Genomic DNA, 24,691 nt, shown 5'->3' on the forward strand with positions numbered 1-24,691 from the left:
CATTCTCCAGGGGCTTCTGGACCCTTCCCCATCCCAAATTAAGCTAGGGTAATTTATCCACACTTACATAGTACAATTGTGAAAGTAAACTTAATATAACTGTAAGTGTTCGAGTAAACACTGCTGTAGTAGTCGGTCTCTCCACCAACCCCCTCCCCTTGTTTTTGGTGCGTTATTTATGCCAGGGTATAATAATTTCTTTTTTTTTGTTCCTAGCATTTTTCTTTCAAGGCTCAGCCTCCTGCTCTCTGTTGGCATGAAAACTCTGAAAGATGTGATGCCCAAGCCTGTCTTTTTCTTCAGCTCAGCCCAAGTGACAAATGGTTTGGGCACGTGGAAGGTGCCCTGAAGCTTTGGAAGCTGGCGGGATGTTATGTTCTTGGCAGGATCTAACCCATATAGTTAAGGTTACTGCAGTAATGATCATTCAAACATCTACTGTTATGGTAACTTTGCATACTTTCTCTGTTAGTACCTTTGAACTACATGGTGCATATGGTTAGATTCCAAGGGGGTCATTGTGTGGATGATTGCAGACACATTGAAACAGTTGCAGGTGAGCGACCTACATTCTTAATAAGATACCCAGGTGGCTACTATGATCATGGTTTCTTCTTGATCATGTGTCTAATACAGAATGTGATGGATGAAGCAGCCAGGGCAGCATGATCAGACCTAGCCATGAAATGGGCCTGGTTGAGACTCTCAGATTTCCCGGAGTAATTCATGGGTTCGTTAATTCCCCCTTTGAAGGCTCAATGCTGTTCTGATAGCAAGTCAGAATTAACCGTCTACTTGTCAGCAACAGGACAATGCGCTTACTGCTATTGTGATTAAGTTCATCTCCCCTCAAAGGACTTTTCAGTGTAATGTAAACAGAAAAGCCCCAAGAACTTCTGCTTTTGGAAATCTCAGCAGCCCCAGCAAAGACAACAACCTTACAGAGGTTCTTGGGACAGAGGGAAATTATTTAAATCCTGTCATCATCCCAGGGGTAGAGGTGGTCCTAGTAACCAGAATGGTAGGTGATGCTGTCAAGGATTTCTTTTCTGTAATCCCAGAAGGCTTGCTCGACTGTTCCCCTCTAGAGATGGTAAGGTGACATGTCTCCTTATACATTCCAGTGGTGTTGGTCATTGTTTTGGAATCATGGGTAAGGAGAATTGTATTCAGAGGTTACTTTATTCCCTTTCCTTAACCACAACCTGGCCAAACCTCTCTTTTACAGTCAGTGCCACCCTGACACAGGAAAGTGGCAGCAAAGGATGTGCAAGCTGTCCACAACAAGATTAATGTAAGAGGTCCCTTCAGACCAGAAAGGATCTTGATTTTTCTCCATGTTCCTTTTAGTGCCCGAAGACACCAAGTACCACAGTCCTGTACTAGAACTCAGTCAGCTCAGCATGCATGTAGAGAGGGAGTCTTTCAGTATGGTCCCATTGCAGTCAGTTCTACCATGCTTACAGGCAGGGAATTAGATGTGCTCTGTAGACTTTCTGGATACTGATCTTCACATAAACTTATGTCTGACATCTAGAAGGTATCTTGACATCCTCTCTCTCCCTAAAAAGGACAAGCTGGCAATAACCACGTACTGTCATCTTCACTGGCCAACTCCTGCAGGTGCCTGAACTGATATTGAACTTTGATCATATGTGGCATAGTCAGGCTTTATCTGTCTACTCCATGGATGTGGCTTAGAGGTGCTATAGTTTTATTCACAGGGGCCATCTCCTGGTGTTCTCTGCTCAAATGAATTGTCATTGTTATGAACTAAGAGTTTAGTCTGTACTTTCCCATCCCGCTTAGTTTGTGAGTATTTTTAAAGTTGCATTGAGGGAAGCTCTTGATCTTTATGGCATTATATTGGACCCCTTGAATATGGATTTCCCTTCTCAAGCAGCTGGACCACTTTTGCCACGTTTGTTTCCTGTTTAGGGTCTCCTTGTGCAAGACATGAGTTACGTGATGTATCCCAATCTGGAGGGCTTGAAACTGCACGTCTCTCTCATCAGGTCTGGACAGTAAATGTGTGTATAAAGTTATTTTGGTTCTGCTGGCCTGCAAGAAGCCTGTCGATCAATATATCCTATACACTGTAGTTAAATTTGTTCACTTTGTGAGTAACAGATAAGGGCTTTAATTTCTGTTTCTGTGATTTTTTTTCTGTATTTGTTCATTTCTCAAATTGAAGTATTCTATAGTTGAGGTTTGTCTTAATGCTGTTTCAGAAGTTCATGAACCTCTGGCTAACATACTACATCCCAGATAATGTAGTGAAGATATTTCCCAGAAGTATTGTTCGTCTCTCTTTGTGTCTATTTGAATGTCTGTTCCACTGCAGAATTTGACTTTTTTTTTGAAAAGACTGATGTTACCTGACTTTGACCCTTTTTTTCCTGTGTTAGTCTTATTCTGGAAGATTCTACTTCTGGAGACTTTTACCTCAACCCAGAAAATCTCTGAGGTGTATTTGGTGCTAGACAGAAGAAGCTTTTACTTTTTCTTAAGTTTTGGATTGCTTTCCACACTAACCCACACTTCCTGCTTATGTTGGTCTTTTGAGTTTATCTTGCACTAGTTTGTACACCTGTCAGTCTATCCCTTAGATAAGATTGACCTTGTAGAGCAAATATTCAATGGGGCCTGAAGCAATGTTTGGCAAGAAGAGCTTTGATCAGGAAGGCTGAGTAGCTGTATGTGAAATTTGCCACTAGTAAGCAGTGAGAGTGGGTCTCTGAGCAGGCCACATTTGCTTGGAAGTGGAACTGTAGAAGGCATGGTCATTTTCTTGCTAGCAATTCTGGCTGTGGAACTGTACAAGGCATTGTCATTTTTTTGCTAGCAGTTCTCTTTTTGGTCCTGTTAAGCTTAACTCAGCAGGCGTATTTGTACGTTTCTGAGATTTATGGGTGTGGGACATCTGTGTTGCAGCAGTCTGGTCCAAGGTTTACTGTTTTATGAAGCATAACTTTGATATAGTGTCCAAGACGCATGTATGATTTGGGAGAGGAGATATTCATGCGATACTTGCATAAAGGATCCTAAGACTGGGCTTGCCACCCTATAATGAATGGAAGGGGCCGAGTGTAATAAACCCTCACAGACTTGGAGGCGAATATGCCCAGGAACAGTTGCTCGCTTAATTTTCATAGGTGGAGACTGAAAAACTAAAAGAGGCGTTTGTTTAATGCCAAGGGATATCTACAGGCTTATGTTGCTCACTGAAGCGAGTGACAGTCTTGTACAACACCCAACCCTAGTTCTAACCAGGCAAACTGTAGGAGAATAGTAGGGTCATACCAGAAAACCCTTGATACTGACACAGATGATAGCACCCCCATAAGTCATTGACTTTTTCACCCTTATGGAAATGAATGGGCTATACAGCTGTCACTCTGGTGGGAACAAACAGGTCAGTAGAGTGATGGGATGGGGGTATCTAAATAGTTAAGTGTGGCGTGTCAAGAAAAAAAATAATGGTTGGACACTCACTGTTCTATGTTTAAAGCATTTTTAGGGAGAGCTTTACCTGTCTACACTCCCAACATGGCTGCTGTTTTGTAAACTAACCCAAGGTTAATAAATCTTGAAGTAGGAGTACTCTGTGGTACAGCTGTCTCAGACATACAATTCCCCCATGTTTTTACTTGTAATTCTAAAGCTAGCAATCCTCAAAATTTCAGCAAGTTCCTAGATTCTTATGATGAGCATAGTAGAGTTGGTGAGTGCACTCTGTGCATCAGTAAATGTTCAAATAAAGGGATCAGTTTTACAGTATAATATTCCATCCCACCTTTCCATGAGAGTGGCCACCCTGTTTTTCTTTGTTCAGTCTACAGAATGGGTCCTCTTATGTAATTTTGAGAATAAATGGATCTTGAGCTGAGATTTATGTCCTTTTTTTTACTAGACAGAAATAGTTAAAAATTTGCGCTTGGATATTCTAGGGTTCTGAACTTTTCCTTACCCATGTCTTTGATATGAAGTTCTTTTTTTTTTTCCAGAGCCTTTCAGACTGAGGACCAGTGGCATTGCATCTCTGTCTTAGGCATACTTGTTGACTATCTTCCTAATTTAAAAAAAAAAAAAAAAAAAAAAAAAAAACTGAAACTGGTGTGGGTTGCACTTCATTTGAGCTGTGCATTGAATTGGAATTCAGCTCCACTTTGGAGACTTCTGAAGCTCTGTAAGTCCATTTGAAAGGGCAGAAGTCTGCCTGCGGGTAAACACTATGAATAATGAATAGTACTGCAGCTGTGATCATTTTATTGAATGTATGGTGGTGTGGAGAGTACATTCACCCAAATGTACATATGGGCGCTCTTTCTGTCTTTACTAGTACCATGAGCGAATTATGGTAATTATACCTTTATATGGAGTAGAGCTCCATTCATGGGTCTGAAAAGTCCTGGTTTTGTAACCTTGTAAACAAAATAGAATAAAAATAAATAAATATAAACTTCCATACATTCATAAGTATGTTTAACATGCAGATTATAAAATCTCAGAAGTTATATTGTTTTATTGTTTGTATTTTGCAGATAGAAGATTATGATGAAGAACCAGTATTACGACCTGGCTGCAAAGAATATTTTTGGTTACTTTGTAAACTAATTGATAATATTCACATAAAAGATATCAATCAGGTTTGTTATTTTATTTCAATTATGATATTGCATGAGTAGAATTACTTGTATCTTTTGTAAAACTTTAAACCACAAGGTTGAGTTTACTAGTTGTGGTTCTCTGACGTTCTTTAGAACAATGTCACTTAATAGGTCCTTACTTAATTTCTTTAATATCATTCCTTGTAAGGATGCTGTTGAATCAAAAGAAGACATTCAACATTTATCTAATGTACTTTGCCCTCCCTTAGAGACCATCCGTCTCAAGGCTGCTTAAAGGGAAGGCTGACATTTTTGTTAATTTTTTTTTTCATGCCTGCACTAATGGAATCAAGGATGTAGCAGTTTCATAGATGTCTGATCATTTAATGTTATTTTGTAATAGTTGTTTTTACACTTTTTTGTGTGTTTAAAATCCGAGGTGGTGCAGCGGTAGCGTTGTTGCCTCACAGCAAGGGGTTCTCCCATTCGATTCTCGGCTATGTTGCAGGGAGTGCCTTCTGTGTGGAGTCTGCATGTCCTCCCAGCGGTTGGGTGGGCGTTCGAAAGACGTGCGTAAATGCACGTGCCTTCGTTGAATATTGAACGTCGAGCAGGCACCTCGGCGTTTGTGAAAATCTACTGCCAATCATTAGCAGACCGGAGTTTTGCTGTGGCGACCCCTAACCGGGAAAAGCCGAAAGACAAACAACAGCAACACTTTTTTGTACTTAAAATATTAAAGAAATGTATTTTAATCCATGAATTTGGTTGTGTAAATATGAGTAGAAAACTGCTACGGATGGGGATTTATGTAGGGCAGAATTATGATTTAGAGTCCTATGGATTATGAAAACACTGTAACAAATCTGATTTAGCTAATCATTTGCAAAAGAGGAACTATGCTGTGAAAAAGATAAGACAACTCTTTTCTTCATTAAGAAACAGCAGCACTTTGTGAAGATTGGTGATCTTTTTTAGACTGATTTTCAAAGAATCCTGGAGGAAGGGTGACTTCTCGGAGGATTTTTTTTCCTCTTCCCCCCTTCCTAGGAATTCACATCAAGAATAAGATTTTGGGGTTACAGCTGCCTTCTGTCCTTACCTTGGACACAAGATCTTTAGTCTTTCTGCCACCTATCTTTAGACGGATTGCATCCGGGGATCCATCATAGTCTGTCTAGCTTAACACTGTTGTCCAACAGCTGCATGATTCCCTTTACCATTTATAACCTTTGTCAGTTTCTGATGTCTACTATTGGGCGATGGTCTTTCTGTCAGTAGGGTACGGCTCTGGCTGTTGTACAGTTTAGTCTCTTCAGTTCAGTAGTAAGCATAGCCTCAAGCAGCAGTTCAACACTTTTGAGACTTTTCCAGGCTCACAGTACCTCCTCGTCTTACTCCCAAAGTAATTCACCATTCCTCCTGTCTCTTCAGATCTCATTTGTTGTGTATCTGTAAAACATTAGGGAGGTAATTTATAATTATTTGGAAACTATTGTATCGTTTTTTTTCCTGGTTCTGTTCATGTATCTTTGGGTTTCCATTTCAGATCTTATTTTGTGTTTTTTCCGCAGCATAGTTTTTAGGATGAAATGCAGTGTTACTAGATGTCCTTCAAGGATGCATCTGCAGTCCTTACAAATGGGTTGTCCTGTCGTCAGGCAGCCCTTCGGTCGGCCGGATTCCAAAGTCTGGGTCTGGCCTCGGCTGGTGTCGCACTTCACCCGACGTCATCTCTGCTGGTCTTCGGGTATAAAGGCATCAGCTGACGCCATTTTCCTCAGTGTTTCTTGCCCCAGATGCCAGTTGCCCTCTTGGTAAGCTAAATTTTGGATAAATGCCAATGTTTCCAAAAATGTAGAAGGCAAACACACAAAATAAGCATGTATGTACATATATACAAACAAATACACCATAAGAGATCCCCCCCAGCTAGCTATTAGGTGGGTAAATACCCTAGGAGTACCACAGAGGGGAAGGAGGGAGGGTAATCCTGACTGCAGATGCTATCCTGTTCGGACATCTACATTTATGGTAGGTACAAAACTGTACTATGTCCTTCAAGGATGCATCTGCAGTCCTTACAAATGGGTAGAATACCATAGCCAAACTAGGGGAGGAGGAAGAAGAATTATGGTGTAGTTAGGATCCCTTGCAAAACAGCAGTGGCAAACCCTGCTCGGGATCTAGAGTATAGAGGTAAGTTATAATGCTTGGCAAATGTATGCACGGAGGTCCAAGTAGCAGCCTCAATAATGTCCTTGGTAGCCACTCCTCGTAAGAAAGCTGTGGTAGTGGCTGTAGCCCTTGTAGAATGAGGCCTTATGTTCTGCGGAATTTGCTCTCCATGGTAGGAGTAACAGAATCTTATGCAATTTCCTATCCATTTGGAGATTGTCTGTTTGGAAATTGCTTTTCCTTCCCTTCCTGTTGCATAAGCTACTAGAAGCTGGTCAGTTTTTCTATTGCCCTTGGTTCTGTCCAGGTAGCAGTCACCCTTACTAGTTCTGCTGTAGTTACCCAGCTATTCGGTAACTCTCCACTGCCTCCCAGTGCCTGTCTTAACTCTTCCCTAAACTCCACTTCACAATCACCCTTTTTTAACTTCCACCATTTAATCCTTGGCACAGCTTTCACATTCCTCCTCCTCTTCTTGATCACCAACGTCATTCTACATACCACTAATCTATGCTGCTTAACTACACTTTCACCTGCCACCACTTTACAGTCTCCAATCTCCTTAAGACTGGCCCTCCTACATAGTATATAATCAACTTGTGAGCATCTTCCTCCACTCTTGTACGTCACCCTATGCTCCACCCTCTTCTTAAAATACTGATTCACCACAGCCATGTCCATCCTTTTCGCAAAATCCACAATCATCTGACCTTCTGCATTCCTCTCCTTAACACCATACCTACCCATCACTTCCTCATCCCCTCTGTTCACTTCACCAACATGCCCATTAAAGTCCGCTCCAATCACTAGTCTCTCACCCTTGGGTACACTCACCACAACTTCATCCAACTCACTCCAAAATTTCTCTTTCTCTTCCATCGCACACCCAACTTGAGGAGCATATGCACTAACAACATTCATCATTACACCATCAATTTCGAGCTTCATAAACATCACTCGGTCAGACACTCTCTTCACGCCTAAAACACTCTTGGCATATTGTTCCTTTAGTATAACCCCTACCCCATTTCTCCTGCCATCCACACCATGATAAAACAATTTGAACCCGTTTCCTAAACACCTGGCCTTACTTCCCTTCCATCTGGTCTCTTGCACACACAATATATCAACCTTCCTTCTCTCCATCATATCAGCTAGCTCTCTTCCTATACCAGTCATACTGCCAACATTCAAAGTTCCTACCCTCACTGCTACACTCCTAACCTTCCTCCTATCTTCCTGCCTTTGGGCACGCCTTCGCCCTCCTCTTCTCCTTCGGCCAACAGTAGCCCAATTTCCGCCAGCACCCTGTTGGCTAACAGTACAGACAATTTATCTCAAATGGCCACCAGAACCCAGTTATCTGCAAGGAAATTCCTGTAAGCTCTAGGGTTCATGGCCTCCTGCGTTCTACTAATTCCATATGCCAGACTGCATATGAGGAAACTTCAGTGGTACTTAAAAAGTCTTTGGTGCCAATATTCTCAGGACCTGGAAACTGTCATACCTATGAGACCTTGTCTAAGGAAGGAGTTCCTTTGTTGTGCAGCAGCATGCAACCACAACAAGGGATTTACCTTTACACAATCCCACGCCGCCCAGACCCTAACCACAGATGCATCAGACTATGCCTGGGGTGCACATCTGGACGACCAAATCAAATTCATCTGTACATCAATCAAAAAGAGATGCTAGCTGTTCAGCACGCTCTGACAGCTTTCTAATCTCTACTCTCTCTGGGGCCTCTACTAATCAAAGCCAACAACACCACAGTGATGTGGTACATCAACAAGCAGGGGGGAACCCACTCTTACCCACTCTGCAGGCTAGCCATGACCCTTTGGAACACGGCCTCAGCCGTGCATATTCACCTGCAAGCTCAGTTCCTGCCAGGCAATCAAAACTCTCTGGCAGACAACTTAATCAGAAATCTCCTAGATCCACATGAGTGGCAATTAAACCACAACACCTTCAGCGTTGTGACCCAGAAATTGGGTACCCGAAGGTGGACCTATTTCCCTCCCCCTACAATCACCAAATTCTGCACTAGGGAACCTCACAGCAAGGCCTGGATAGTGGATGCCTTGTCCTTCCATTGGGCAAACCTCTCAATCTATGCATCCCCCCCCTTCCTCCTCTTACAAGAGTACTACTCAAAATAAGGGAGGAGAGACCAAGGGCAATCCTGATTGCCCCAGTCTGGCCATGCCAGCACTTGGTACCCACTACTGCGCAGTCTGTCTCCGTTGCCTCCATGGCACCTCCCTCAGATTCCAACTCTCCTGACTCAGCAGGAGGGAGAGTTCTTGCATCCACAATTGCAGACCCTGAACCTGGCAGCCTGTCTTATTCCTTGACTTCTCTTCCATGGCCAGCCTAAGCAAGCCGGTCCTGGATGTTATACGTGAAACCAGACATCCCAGTACTAGAAAATCCTATGCTGACAAGTGGAAAAGTTATTGTTCCTGGATCCAGATTAAAGGAGCTGACCCAGCACAGCCATCGTTACCTTTCATCCTGGATTACCTAGCAGCTCACACCCTCTCATCAAGCAGCCCCCTTAGAGGGGCTAACAACTTAAGGCCACCAAGAGCAGCCCCTAACCCTGCTTGGGACCTTAACTTTGTGTTCGAAAAGCTCACGCTACCCCCCTTTGAGTCTGCAGCTTCAGCAGAGTTAAAATTCCTCTCTTGAAAAACAGCCTTGCTTTTGGCCATCACTTCAGCTAGAAGAGTGTCTGAGCACTTATGGCTGTGGAACCCTTCATCATTTTCCATGCTGACAGGGTCTCCCTCAGGACTAACCCAACTTTCATGCCTGAAGTGGTGTCCAGTGTGGCTCTCAATCAATCCATTCATTTGCCCACCTTTTTCCTTAATCCTCAAAATAAGGGGGAAAGGATCCTGCACTCTTTAGATGTGCACAGACAGCTCAGATTCTACCTGGATAGGACTAAGCCCTTTAGGAAATCTGACCAGTTACTAGTCAGCTTTGCACCAGGGGCAGAGAGCAAGGCCGTATCAAAACAAAGCACCTCCAAATGGATAGCACACTGTATTCCATTTCTGTTACAAACACCATGGAAAACCACCCCCACAGGGGGTCAGAACACATTCCACTAGGACAACTTCAACCTCTGCAGCCTTTCTCAGAGGAGTCCCCTCCAGGGACATCCTGGAAGATGCAACATGGAGTTCTGTTCATACCTTCACCAAGCATTACCACCTGCCTATCTTTTCCAAATCCAGGGCAGGCTTTGCAACCACAGTTCTGCAGGGCATACTAGCCAGCCCCAACTCTTCTCGACTGCCTCCACCCATTCTTCGGCTTTGGGAATCAACCCAAGTGTGATGACTGCAACAGTGAAACATGAAGAACATAGTACAGTTGTGTACACTTACCATAAATGTAGATGTTCGAGTGTATTCACTGTTGCAGTTTTGGTTTCCCAGTCTCCAGCCCCCTTGTTTCTCTCTCTTCCTCACTCTTTACAGGGCTATTGGTATTTACTTTCTACTGGTGATGTTATTCCACCATAATTTAGCTTCCTGTTTGGGGGCTCCTGACATTTGGGGCAGGAAGAACTGGTTTAATGGCATCGACTGCCTGTTTTTATACCATTGACGACCTGACGTCAGTCCTGGAGCGGCAGCTACCGATGCAGAAATACTAAGCCTCTGGTATTCGGGCCAGCTGAGGGCTACCCCTGGCAGGATAACCCAAGTGTGATGACTGCAACAGTAGATACATTCGAACATCTACATTTATGGTAAGTGTACACAACTATACATGTTCATCGTGTTTCACTGTTGCAGTCATGACTGTAGGGTTCTCCCCTGCCGGCAGGCAGTCCTCAGTCGGCCAGAATCCCAAAGTCTGGGTCCGGCATCGGCTGTTCAACCATGCTCCCTGACGTCAGAGCGCCAGGAGTACAAAGCTGACAGCCGACGCCATCTTCTCCAGTCTTTCTTGCCGTGTGGTGATAGCAGTTCGCAAGTGCCGGTTGGCTGACTCCTGACATTTTTTCCTGATAAACTTCGGTCCGAAGATTTCTTCTCCACTCAAAGCTAAGTACCCCGTTGGGGAAACTTTTTTTCTTGCTCCACTCCGATGTCAGAAAAAGTTAATAATTGTATTTCATGTGGGAAGCAAATACCTCATAAGGATTTTCATTCTTACTGTATTTCTTGCTTAGGCCCTGACCACGACGTAGCTAGTTGTCGGTTTTGTGCTAGATTCAATCAACGTACAATTAAGCGAAGGTACGATTTTGCTTTTCATTACTTCGGTAGGCGCTTTAACTACAAAATGTCGTCGGATACGGTTCCGGCTACCGGAGTTCACAAATGTCGCAAGGATAAAGACAGGCCTCCGAGGTCCAAATCTGATGATAGCGCTCAAGCGGAGCCAGCTTCAGGTTCGGCCGTCGTCAGTGAGGCGCTTTTGCAGCCCCTGTCGTCGGCCATTTCAGAACCGATGGCCGAAACGGACTCTCATGAGGAGCCAACCAGGCCTTTAAATATTTCTACTGCAGGACCTTCGGACAATGCTCCTTCGGATGGGTCCGGAGCCGCTGTGCAGGTACCGGCTTCCACAGGGGTTTTCAGGCCTACTCAGCTTCTAATAAAGGCAAAGCCAAAGACAAAGGCAAAGACTCCTTCTAAATCAAAGACTGCAACTCAGGCCTCTTCTGAACCGGCTCCCAAGTCACAGAAACAGTTACTCAAGATGGCGGAGGATTTACTTACTATGATTAGGGGTTCACATCCCCCTCCAGATAAAAGGCCAAGGCAGGATGTTTGTTATGATTCCTCTGATCAGGCTTCTGTTTCCTCAGTTTCTTCTTCTGACCAGGAATATTCTTTCCCTCCTTATGAGGATTCTGATGCTGAGGAATCTATTCCTTCAGCTTCTCCCCCTGAGGATTTCTCTTTTGGGGAAACTTTGCATGAAATGAGGGAACATTTCCACTGGGAAGGACAGGAGTATTCGGAATCTAAGAAAAGATTGAGGGATTTTCTTCTTCTTCCCCAACATAGACCCCTGGCTATTCCTCCTGTGTTGGATATTGTGGATGATGCTTTTTCGGAGGCTAACTTAACCCCTGATTCTTTTCCTCCTGCTCCTGTTAAACCTGATATATATTACAGGGTTCCTGATTCCCACCAGTTTTTATACAAGAACCCTTCTGCTGACCCTGAAACCATTTCTCAGGGTCCTAAGGGGGTTAAGGCCGCTTCTGCCAAAAATCCCATTCCTACTGAAAAGGATTCTCGATCCTTAGAAAGATGGGGCAAAAAAGTGTATACTTCTGCTACTTTGTCCATTAGGGCTGTAAACTGTCAGTTTCATATGCTGAAATACCAGCAATTTCTCTTGTCTGTTTTGAAACAAAAGCTTACTTCCATTTCTGCCAGTGCAGATGACAAGGAAATACATGACTTATTGCATGCCACTGAACAAGTTGGGAAGCATGGTTTACACTGTGGATGTGATGCCTTGGAGGCTTCTTGTAGGGCTGCTGCCCTCCGGCACAGTCATTAGAAGTCATGCATGGCTAAAGGAACAAAATTTGCCTGAACAAGTAAAGGCTAAATTATTGGATGCTCCTGTTCAGCATAATGTTTTGTTTGGATCAAAAGCTGAAGAGGTGATTAAAAAGATGGAGGATAAGGCGAAGTCCATGCAAACAGTTAAAGATTTCTTACAAGTACAGCCACCTCGATTTAGCAGGAATTGGCCTTCGAAAAATTGGTCCTTTCCCACTTCAGACAGGCCTCAGAGGGGTAGATATAGACGCTCCAGAGGAAGGCCTCAAACACAAGCTTCTTATAGACCTAGACAGTGGACTGCTTCCACCCCTAGGGGAGGAGAGGACAGGTCACAAACTCAAAGAAAACAAACTCAATGACTCCCTCTATTGGGCTCCAGGAACTTCTTGTCTGGAAGCCCCTCTCGGAGGAAAACTCTCTCTTTTTTATCAAAATTGGACTCAAATAACCCAAGACAAATGGGTTTTGGATGTGATTTTAAGAGGTTACAAATTCCATTTTCATACCTTGCCAAGGCCAAGCGGATGGCCAGACCTTCCAAAACATCAATGGACGGAGGCCTTAAACCAGGTGGAAGCTCTTTTGGCTATGAATGCCATAGAACTGGTTCCACTTTCAGAGATGGGAAAAGGTTTTTACTCAAGGCTCTTTCTAGTCCCCAGGAAGCAAAACTCATGGAGACCCATTCTGGATCTGTCGGTCTTGAACACCTTTCTAGAGATTCCAAAATTCAAGATGCTTACTCTACAGCAGCTACTTCCAATGCTGTCCAAGGATGCATGGATGGTAACTTTGGATTTAAAGAAGGCATTTTTACACATTCCCATCAGGCAGGATCGCAGAAAATTCCTCAGGTTCAAAGCCGGATCGAGGCACTTTCAATTCTCTGCGCTGCCCTTTGGATTGTCTACTGCGCCCAGGGTCTTCACCAAATGCCTGGCTCCAGTAGTAGCTTACTGCAGATTCAAGGGAATTCAAATTTACCCTTATCTGGGCGATTGTCTAATTCAGGCAGACAGCAAGGATGTCTTACTCCAACATCTAGAATTTGTACAGAACCTCCTCAAGTTCCTGGGATTCTCTGTAAACGTAAAAAAGTCAAATTTAACACCATCACAACAGATAATTTTTCTGGGTGCTCTTCTAAACACCACAACCCAGATGGCATTTCTGACATCCGAAAAACAATTACAGCTGGCTTCAACTTTCAAAACCTTGGCAACTTTAACTCAACTAACTGCAAGGAAATTCCTGCAGGCTTTGGGTTACATGGCCTCCTGCATCCTTCTCGTACCATATGCAAGACTACACATGAGGAAAATTCAGTGGTACCTAAAAAGTGTATGGTCTCAGCATTGCCACAGTTTAGACATACTGATCTCCGTCCTTCCTTGCCTTCAAAAGGAATTTCTTTGGTGGTCCAGGGCATGTGCTCTAAACAAAGGGAAACCCTTCCGTCTGCCTCCTGCCACTCGGATTCTAACCACGGATGCCTCGGATTATGCTTGGGGAGCCCATTTTCAGGGAAACTGTCTGCAGGGCCTTTGGACAAAGGATCAGAAGCACCTGCATATCAATTTAAAGGAAATGTTAGCCATTCAGAAAGCTCTATTGGCCTTCAGGAATCTTTTACAACCAGGACAGACAACACCACAGTTATGTGGTACATAAACAAGCAGGGGGGATCTCATTCTTACCCCCCTTTGCAGACTAGCCATGGATCTATGGAACACAGCTCTAGCTTGCAATCTGGATCTTCAAGCTCAGTTTTTAATAGGGAAACAAAACTTCCTGGCAGACAGTCTGAGCAGAAACCTTTCAGATCCACACGAGTGGATGCTGGACAACAAAATATTCAGGATGATAACAGCAGTCTGGGGATGTCCTCACATAGACCTCTTTGCATCCCATCTCAATCATCAACTACAGAATTTTTGCACCAGGACTTTCCACAGAGCAGCTTGGAAAGTGGATGCCCTGTCATTCAGTTGGAGGAACCTCTCGGGATATGCCTTTCCGCCTCTTCCTCTTCTTCCACGGGTCTTATTGAAGATAAAACAGGACAAGCCCAAGATGATAATCTTGCTGGCTCCAAATTGGCCTCGGCAGTTTTGGTATCCAACTCTAAAGAACCTATGTCTGGAGCCCCCTTGGGTTTTACCTCAGTCTCCGAACCTTCTATCCCAACATCAGGATCAGGTTCTACACTCTCATGTCAGAACTCTCAGCCTGGCGGCCTGGTTAATCCAGGGCCCTTGATTTCTTCTTTCCTACCCAAGCAGGTTATGGATGTCATTTTAGAAGCCAGACGTCCTAGCACTAGAAAATCTTATGCTGGAAAATGGAAAAAATTTTGTTCCTGGATGCAGGCTCAGGATTCTGATCCTCTTCTTCCTAACATTACCTTAATTTTACTTTACTTGACAGATCTTTTACATAAGGGTCTCTCTTTCTCTTCCATTAAGATTCATGCCTCTGCTATTTCTGCTCATTATAATACAGACCCTCCAATCTTTTCCCACCAGCTCATGAGACAGTTTCTCAGAGGAGCTAAGAACTTAAGACCTCCTAGATCTCCTCCCATTCCTGCTTGGGATCTCAACTATGTTTTGGAAAAACTAACCTTGCCTCCTTTTGAGCCTGCTGCCTCTTCTGACATCAAGTTTTTATCTTGGAAGACAGCTATCCTGTTAGCCCTAACCTCTGCCAGGAGAGTTTCAGAGTTACAACCTCTTATGGCTGTAGAACCTTATATTATTTTTCATCAAGACAGGGTGTCTTTGAGGACTAATCCTACCTTCATGCCTAAGGTGGTTTCCAAAGTCGCCTTAAATCAAACTATCCACTTGCCAACTTTTTTCCCCACTCCTCAAAATAAAGGGGAAAGGATCTTACATTCCTTGGATGTACACAGACAACTACGTTTTTACCTGGACAGAACCAAGGACATCAGAAAATCAGAGCAATTGTTTGTTTCTTATGTCTCAAGTTCCCAAGGTAAAGCCATTTCAAAACAGACCATTTCTAAATGGATTGCTCATGGAATCAGATTTTGTTATTCACACCATGGAAAGCAAATCCCAGGGAGTATACGGACTCATTCCACCAGAGCTGCTGCCTCTTCTGCGGCCTTCCTCAGGGGAGTTCCTACCAAAGACATTTTGGAAGCTGCAACTTGGAGTTCAGTGCATACTTTTTCTAAGCACTACAATTTACCTCTCTACTCTAAGTCCAGGGCAGGCGTTGCCTCTGCAGTCTTGCAGGGCCTTTTAGCCGCCCCTTCTTCTTTATGACCACCTCCCTTTCTTTCAGCTTTGGGATTCTACCCTACAGTCATGACTGCAACAGTGAAACACGATGAACATAGTACAGTTGTGTACACCTACCATAAATGTAGATGTTCGAGTGTCTTCACTGTTGCAGTCTGGGTTTCCCTCCCTCCTGTCCCCTCTTATTTTTACTTTTGTATGGTTCCTTTTTTCACCATTCTTCTGAGGTGTATTTGCAAAGGATATGGGACCTTTCTCATTTTGGGACTCCTGACATCTGGGGCAAGAAAAACTGGAGAAGATGGCATCGGCTGTCAGCTTGTACTCCTGGCGCTCTGACGTCAGGGAGCATGGTTGAACAGCCGACGCCGGACCCAGACTTTGGGATTCTGGCCGACCGAGGACTGCCTGCCGGCAGGGGAGAACCCTACAGTCATGACTGCAACAGTGAAGACACTCGAACATCTACATTTATGGTAGGTGTACACAACTGTACTTTTTCTTTGCTGGAAGATGTAGCTCAGCACCTTACACACAGAAAGGGCCATCAAAGCTTTTAGAGTCTACATTTTGTCCATTGCTATGTCTGTAAATTCTTGTACATCTCTCCACAGTTTAACCTGAAATGTTGACTGTAACAAGATGATGACAATGCTGGTGAAGGCACAAATTGAGTTGAGATTCCTATCTTTCCCCTGTGTATTCAAAGAAAGCCCCCCTCCCTCTTTCATCTGTAGCTCCTTACCTAGGTTTGATCCTGGCTCCAGAGATTGCAGAACCAATGATTATGCTGTCAGCTCTTGTTCTGGTTTTGCTTCATGTGCTGTCTTTGGCATCCTTCCACTTTGCTGGCCTTTATGCCAACTTTCTCAGTGTCGAGGGTCAGTGGGAACCACATTTTCAGTGCTAATGAGTTTCCACTGATTTTGATTTCAGTGACTTTGCTGTCGGAGTTTGATCACTTTGTCATTGTCGAGTTTTTCACACCTAAGTTGCCTTGGCACTGATTACAGTCTTAGCATCAAGACGTGGTCTGATTAAGTTGGACCTAACCCTTTTGGTGCATTCTTTGTCTCACCAACAGATCCCCCTCAGTGCAGAGACCCTCCACATCAAAGGCTGTGCAGAAGTGAACTGCAGTATTGGTAGATACTCCACAAAGTAAGCACTGACATTCACTCCATCCGGGATATGTCTGTCTGATACCTTAAACTTATCTTCTGCATCGTAGAGTTGCAGAAATCCACCTTCAGAATAGGTTGATTGTATCTGTATCCACTTATCTTCACACTTGACAAGGTGTTTGATCCCAGGAAAAAGAAGTACAATAGCATCTAGATACCCCTGCAGACTCCTACCACGTATACTAATTGAGATGAATGGGAGTCTTCCCGTGGACACTTCTACCCCCAGTATTCCCAAGTTTGGGGCGTTCCTGTAGTTGATACTTCAGAGGAGGGTATATGTTACTGACCCATCTTTCTTGAGGAAAGTATACTACAGGAGGCTTTTCACTCCATCCTGTCTGCCTCTTGGGTGGTCGTCCTGCCAGTAACAGCATCATTTTCATTGTGCCAAGGGATTTTGACCTCAAGGATGAGAAAAGTTGGACTAAGGCTCACATGACTTCCACTGCAGTGGTAGCTGCCCTAAAGAAAAAAAAATCCTCAGATAAGAGTGCAGCAGTCTGTCTCATTGGCAAGAAGCACAGTGTGTTAGACCAGTTGGATGAGTTTACATGCAGGCGAAGTACTTCAATGATCTGTTTTCAGCTTCAGTATGCCATACTGTCTCAGACACTGTAAGCACTGAAAAAGATGCCAAATGGAGGTCAGAGATGTAAATAGGCATCCAAGTGGCTACCATGACTAGCAAAACTATTTTGTATTTATCACTCCTACATACCTCAGTTGAAGAAGCAGTCCATGTGTTTGGGTTTGTCATTGCCACATGACATCATGCTTGGCTTCAGCATTTTAACTTTGCAGACATCTTCATTTCTTTCATAAGTGCTCCGTATCACATTTCCTTCCTTTTTGGACCACAGGTGAATGAAAAGCTGAAAAAGAGTGGGCAAGTTTGGAAGATACTTGCTGCTGTTGGTATAAAGTTCTACACTTTACAGAGGATATTCCATTGTAACCAGAAGAGTGTGCAGAATTTCTGGTTTAGGAAAGGTCAGCAGCAGACATTTGAGTAGACTTCAGAGAGAAACCAGTGAGAATGCAAGAGATTTACATAGCTGGCGTGACTTCAAAGGCAAAAGTAGTCTATATGATGAGATGTACTGCAGTCCCTCTTCCATGTCCTGTACTGGGTGTAGTCAGGGGTAAAAGCTCCTTGCATTTTCATCCATGGTAGGTCATTATACAGGAAATTTAAACTGGTTAAATAGTTTCTAGAGTCTACAGTATTCCTTTTTTGTTTCATGGTGGGATCCTGTTTTCATCCCCTTCCTGATGTCCCATACCATCAGAAAGTGGAAGCAGGTATAGAGGTGAGAAACCCCCCTTAAAAGAGCCATCCAAGAGTTACCATTAGACCAGAGAGGTCCCAAATCTTTTCAAGATTCTTCTTGGTCGCCAAGAAAATTCAGTACATCAGGCCCATCCTAAGTCTAAGTGGCCTAAACCAGTATGTGACAAAGCCAGAAATTCTGGATGGTCACAGTGCAGTTCATTTTTCCCTGTTTTGAGAAGGTGGTTTGATGTGCTGTGTAGATACCTAGGAAGTCTACAAAGTGTTTTCTTAAGTAAAAGCCATTCTGTTCAGGGTCCTCCCATTTGGTCTCGGCAGAACCCCAAGGTGTTCAACTTATGTGTAGTGGCTCTGTGCTAAGGGAATTAGTGTTCCCTTGCCTGACTTAACTCCTTGCTGCCTCCACAAAGAAGTCATTGATTTGAGTTATGAGCTATTTGTTGTAGCTGTTATGATCCTTGAAAATATCTGTGAGCACTGTGAAATCCCAGCCGAAGCTGCCACACACTAGAATTTTCATAGATTTACCAGTACATCTTTATTTGTATGTCCAGTCTTTGTAGGATGGATCTCATCCCTGCAAGACAAGATTGTCTTCTGTCTTGACTATGACAGTTTTATTTGTCAACTTTCAAGGGCTTGTGGCATTGATAATTTTTTGATCCCCTTCATGAAGCACCACATGCGAGCTCTTCAGTGTGTTCAGTAGCATTAAAATGTCTGCCATCTGTCCCTGTCATTCTGAATTTCTTGTTCTTGGGAGCTTTTCAGCATTTGCGGTGATATCAGCCAGTCAGTGTTCATAAGTGGAGTCCTTTTTCTTTTCCCTCCAGCAAAGTGACTGTCACCATGACTTCATCTGTCTTGGGGTGGTGAGACATTGCTTAGAAGGATAGTCCATTATCTTGGAAATGAGAGTAGTCCTCCCAACATTGCAGACTCTATAGAGCTTTCTTCCTTAATGTGCTGCAGCTGACTGCTTGGTCAATGTGGTTGTGGTTTGTTATGTCAACAAACGGGGAACACACAATTATTCCTTGTGTCTGGAAACCATGCAGCTTTAGGAGTGTTCCATGTTTTCTTAATGCTTTCTGACAACATTGCATACCCTCATCAGTTGAACATGTTTGCAGACCAGCACAACAGGTGTCTTCTGATGCTTCAGGAGTGGACCCGAAGTTATTATATGGAGAAAACCATTAATGTGAGAGTGTTCAATCTCGCCTTTGTTCTTACACATGGGTTCGGAGCCGATCCTCGGCTCCGTGCCGGCCGACTGCAAGCTCTGCATCGAGAAGAAGCTCGAGGACATCTAATACCCACAATCCCCCTCTGCCTTTACCTCAGATCTAGTTTGCCGCTGCTGCATTCGCATCGCTGGAGGCTAGCTCGAGGATTATCAGATAAGATTTAACTTTCTTTTTGTTAAATTTTAGGAGAACTTGTTCAAATTACTTGTTACTGGATTTAGTGTATGGTGTGTGTGTAGAGAGAGAAATTCTCGGTACCGTTAACTTAGTTTAACTTCTTTTAACTGGTAGAGAGTTTTTCGGGGCCTACCACCCCTACTTGGATTTACAAACGGACTGACATATTTACCGGATTTGACCCTTTTTTTCTCTGGATTGACTGTTACTGGACTTGACTTTTTTCTCTTACTACAAAATGTCTGAAAAAATGAAATCTGGATTTAAACGTTGCCAGTGTGGCCAAAAGATGTCGGTCACGGACAACCACAGTTCCTGTGTCTACTGCCTTGGCCCTCTCCACTTACAAGAGGACTGTTCTATTTGTCACTCTTTTAGTGGGAGGGTCATGACAGATAGGCGCAGGAAACTGATGGATAGAGGTTTGTTGAAACCCTCTTTCCAGGAGGCTCTGGATGCTTCAGACCAGGCATCCAAATCCTCAAAGGAATCGAAGACATCGGAGCCCAAGTCATCGGCTCCGAGCTCTTCGGGTAAAGTTAGATCACCGGTTCCACAGACTTCGGGGCCGAGTGTTCAACTGTTGGCAGTTTCCGAGCCTCGAGTCTTGGAACCGGTGACGGAGCTCCTTCCACCGACTCTGTTGAGGTCGGCTCCGTCTTCGATCCCTTCGACTCGTTCTTCCAGGCCCCTCTCCGACACTGATGTGGACCGTGTGGTGCAGAAATTGATGGAGCATACGGCCTTATCCAAGCTTATCTCGGTCTCCTCTCAGTTGATGTCGAGACTTGAAGGCCTGCCACTATCTCCATCTGTTCCTCCTCCGAGACCTGTCCAGTCTTGGAGCCGGAAGAAGCTGAACTGATGATTGTGGAGCCCTCGGTGCCAGAACCGTCTTTTCTCGGTCGGCACCGTTCACCTCGACTCCATCCGATCCGGTACTGGAGTCTCGGGGCAAGATCCATCCTTGGTTCCGGGACCGAGAGTCGGACCGATGTTTCGTTCCGACCTCCCTCTCGAGCCTCGGCGGATCGACTCGGTTCCGTCCTCGGGTCGGTGCCTTCGGTTCCTGTTTCGGGATTCTTCCCATTTCTTCGAACCGGGAGATACCTCGACTCGGGACCCGGGGGCCTTCGACCTCATGAGGAAGGTGTTGTCTACCCAGACAACCACATCAGCAGGAACAGCTTCTCCTCCCCACAAAGGACCGTTATCCTCCTCTGCACCCACGGCTACATCCAAGCGTCGAGCACCGGTGTCTCAGCCACCCCTGGAGGGTGCCCCCTCTTCCTCGGAGGCTTCTTCGGATGTTCCCCACGAAGAAGTCCCTAGGAAAAGATTGTGTAAGAGGAGACACTTGGATTCTCCACAAGAATCTTTGACATCCGATACTGACTTGGATGAGTCAGAAGGGTCCCCTAAGTCACCTTCAGAAGATGTCTCCTTTTCTGACATCTTGGAGATCCTAAAACAGAGAGGTGACTGGCAATCCCTCCCCTTGTGCGGATGAGTCAGTTTTGCTGAAGCCATTTGGTGCTCGCCCTTCCTCCTCCTGGGTCACTCCGCCTCGATGAGTTAATGGAGTTGGTTGCTCAAGGGCGTGGAGACACCTGACACGGTGGAACCAGTCCCTAGGAAGCCTAATAAGTACATTACGGCACCACAGGACAAGGCTTACCTCACCAAAGGAGTTCCAGTAGACGCCATGGTGGTGGCAGCGGCCACGAAAAAGGAGATGTCGGAGTCTTCCTCATCTGTCCATCCGCCTAACAGAGATTCTAGGACCATGGACAGATACGGGAAGCGCATTTTCAGTTCAGCGGCTTTCTCTATGCGTTCCCTGAACTATTTGACTCATTTTACACGCTTACAGAGGGATCTAGTCAAAGAGTTGGGAGATACCCTCCAGGGTACTACAGATGCTGCTGTTTCAGAGAAAGTTACAGCACATCTCAACACCCTTACATCCATTGTAAACTCCTCCATGAGGCTGATATCATACGCAGCCGAGGGATCGAGTAGGGCAGCGGCTTCAGCGATTGCTCTTCATAGGCAATCCTGGATGCGCTTATGTTCTTGATGAAGCCTTCAAGTCTTCCTTTACTAACGCCCCATTTGATGGAGCCACACTTTTTGGCCCTAAAGTAAAGGAGACCCTTACCCGGTGTGAACAGGAGGGAAAGACTCTGCTGTCGGAGTCCGTTTTTCCACCCCTTCCAGACCGTACCCCAAAGGGCAACGTGGTGGGAAAATGTGGTTTCGAAAACCCCAAGGATCTTTCCCAAACACACAGGGTGATGCCCCTCTAGAGGCAGAGGGGGCAGAGGTGGAAGACGCCGCCCTGGCGGCAGAGGGGTCCGTAAAACCAAGGTGACAGGGATAACCTCCCTGGCAAACCTTTTCAGTACTCCTGAGAGGAGGCCCGACTGTCCTGCTCTGGAGGCAGTCGGGGTCGCTAGCTTTATACCCTCAGGCCTGGCAAAACCTTTCTTCAGACAATTGGGTAAAAGCGTTGTTACCAGAGGTTACAAAATCCCATTTCTATCCACACCCATTCCAAAGAGAAAACTCCCAGATGTACCACCCCATCTGCGAGCCAGCAGCTACAGAAATTTCAAAGCTGCTAGAAAAAGAGTCATCCAACCAGTCCCAGCGGACCAAATAGGATTCGAACTTACTCAAGGTTCTTTTAGTTCCAAAGAAAACAGGGGACTGGAGGCCGATTCTGGACCTAAGCCATCTCAACACCTTTGTCAAGAAGGAAAAGTTCCGAATGGTCACGCTTCAATCGATCCTTCCATTCTTACAGAAGGACGACTGGATGTGCTCGATAGATCTGAAGGACGCATACTACCACATCAAAATGGCCAGGGCGTCCAGGGATCATTTGCGCTTCCGGCTGGGAGCCAGTCACTATCAGTTTCGAGCCCTGCCCTTTGGTCTGACTACAGCCCCCAGGGTCTTCACCAAATGCATGGCAGTGGTAGCGTCTCATCTGAGGCGCCTAGGATTCCAGGTGTTTCCGTATCTGGACGACTGGCTCCTGTCTGCCACCACCAGGCGTCAACTGATAAGGCCAGGGATTACACCCTACAACTTTGTACACACCTTGGAATTTCAGTAAATTTCAAAAATCTTTACTACAGCCATCACAGCATATCTTATTCATAGGAGCGGAATTAGATACGCACCATTTAGTTCTAAAACTTCCTACAGAAAGAATAGTAGCACTTCAAATCAACATTTCTCTTCTGCTGTCCAGAAAGTCCCCAGCAAAATTGTTCTGAAAGTCTTGGGTCTCATGGCAGCTTCTCGTTCGCGATACCATTGGGAAGACTGCACATGAGAGTGCTACAATGGCTTCTGTTTGCACAATGGTCATTCCAACAACTTCCACTGACTCACGAAATATTGATAACGAAAACATGCAAATCACACCTAATGTGGTGGTTACAGACTTGCAACCTATCCAGCGGAAGACCATTTGTGCTACCCGCACGTCAGCTTAACGATAACCACGGACGCTTCCCTGATAGGGTGGGGGCATCTTTCAGGGACAGACAGTCCAAGGCGAATGGACCAATCTGGAGTACAATCTGCATCGTCAATGTTCTGGAGTTGAGGGCAGTGTTTTGGCGTTGCAACACTTTGCTCCCCTTCTTCCTCCAGGGACCATTGCAGTTCAGACAGACAACATGTCCGTAGTCTGGTACATAAACAAGCAAGGGGAACCAGGTCTTACCAACTATGCAGAGAGGCCATGAGAATTTGGCAATGGGCAGAGTCCACCGTCGCTTTCTGATCGCAACGCACATCCCGGGTCATCCAACGTCATAGCCGACAGGCTGAGCAGGGCAATACTGTTGCCTCACGAGTGGTCCTCAAACAGTCAGTTGCGAGAAGGATTTTTCGCAAATGGGGCCAGCCTACCTGCGATCTGTTTGCGTCTCCAATGAACGCCAAATGCAGGAGCTACTTTGCCCTATTACCCTCCAGGGAAGTCCCCAGGGACGCACTGGTGCACGATTGGCCCCGAGTCTCCTATATGCTTTTCCTCCATTTCCTGATTGCAAAGTTTCTACAGAAAGCCAACAACCTTCAGAGGACTATTATTCTCATTGCTCCGTTCTGGCCTCGTCAAATTTGGTTCCCTTTTCTATTGCATCACCGCATTCGGGGACCTTGGATGCTGGACCCAGAGCTAGATCTACTGACTCACTCGTCAGGAGTTCCTCACCCATCTCTAGAATCTCTCCATCTAGCAGCTTGGCTGCTCCGCTTCCCTTTCTAGCCAGGTCGGTTCCCCTTACATCGGTTCAAGATATTTTACTAGCTTCTCATAAAGTTTCCACTACAAAGACTTACACCAGTAAGTGGAAACGCTTTGTCTTTTGGTGAGTCACATCATTTGGACCCTGTTATAGCTCCGTTAAACAAGATTTTAGAGTTCTTGACTGAACTATTTCATGAAGGAGCTTCCCCGGCTACTTTAAGAGTACAGTTAGCTGCCATTTCTAACTATCATGTAGAGGAATGTGGTGCCTATTATGGCTCACAGACTTTGTAAAGCCTTTTAAAAGGTTCTTTTCATATCAGACCACCAGTCAGAAGTCCGACATCACCGTGGAATTTGAACCTGTTGCTCTCTAAATTGATGTTGCCACCCTTTGAACCAGCCTCAAGTTGCACATTGAAATTTTTGTCATGGAAAACTTTATTTCTAGTGGCCATTACATCTGCTAGACGAGTGTCTGAGCTTCAGGCCCTTTCTGTCAAACATCCTTATTTAATATTTCATTCTGACAGAGTATCCCTATGCACTAATCCATCCTTTCTCCCCAAAGTTTGCTCTTCTAGTAATATTAATCAGTCCATTGAATTACCCACCTTCTTTAAGAACCACTCTAATAAATTGGAGTATATGTTGCACAAACTGGATGTCCATAGACAACTCAGATTTTATTTGGATAGAACAAAAGATCACAGGAAATCTGATCAACTATTTGTAGCTTTTGCTGACAGCAGAAAGGGTCTTGCAGTTACGAAACGAACTCTTTCTAAATGGCTAACTGACTGTATCACATATGTTTATGAGGCCTCTGATCAAACATTATCAGTAAAACCCAAAGGACATTCCACCAGATCAGTTTCTACATCTTTGGCTCACGCAGCTCGCT

At 44.8% G+C, this 24,691-nt stretch overlaps 1 protein-coding gene across 1 annotated transcript in view; it reads left to right on the forward strand.

The window, feature by feature from the left end:
- USP34 (ubiquitin specific peptidase 34) overlaps positions 1–24,691 on the forward strand; it is a gene marked incomplete in the record, with an annotated part of 5,849,982 nt that overhangs the window by 3,757,687 nt on the left and 2,067,604 nt on the right. Inside the window, 1 exon segment of the mRNA XM_044061224.1 lies at positions 4,545–4,649. Coding sequence (XP_043917159.1) covers positions 4,545–4,649 — 105 coding nt within the window.

The sequence above is a fragment of the Protopterus annectens genome, chromosome 1.part0 (assembly GCF_019279795.1).
Source record: "Protopterus annectens isolate FY-2018-M chromosome 1.part0, PAN1.0, whole genome shotgun sequence".
In the NCBI taxonomy this organism is placed as follows: domain Eukaryota; kingdom Metazoa; phylum Chordata; order Ceratodontiformes; family Protopteridae; genus Protopterus; species Protopterus annectens.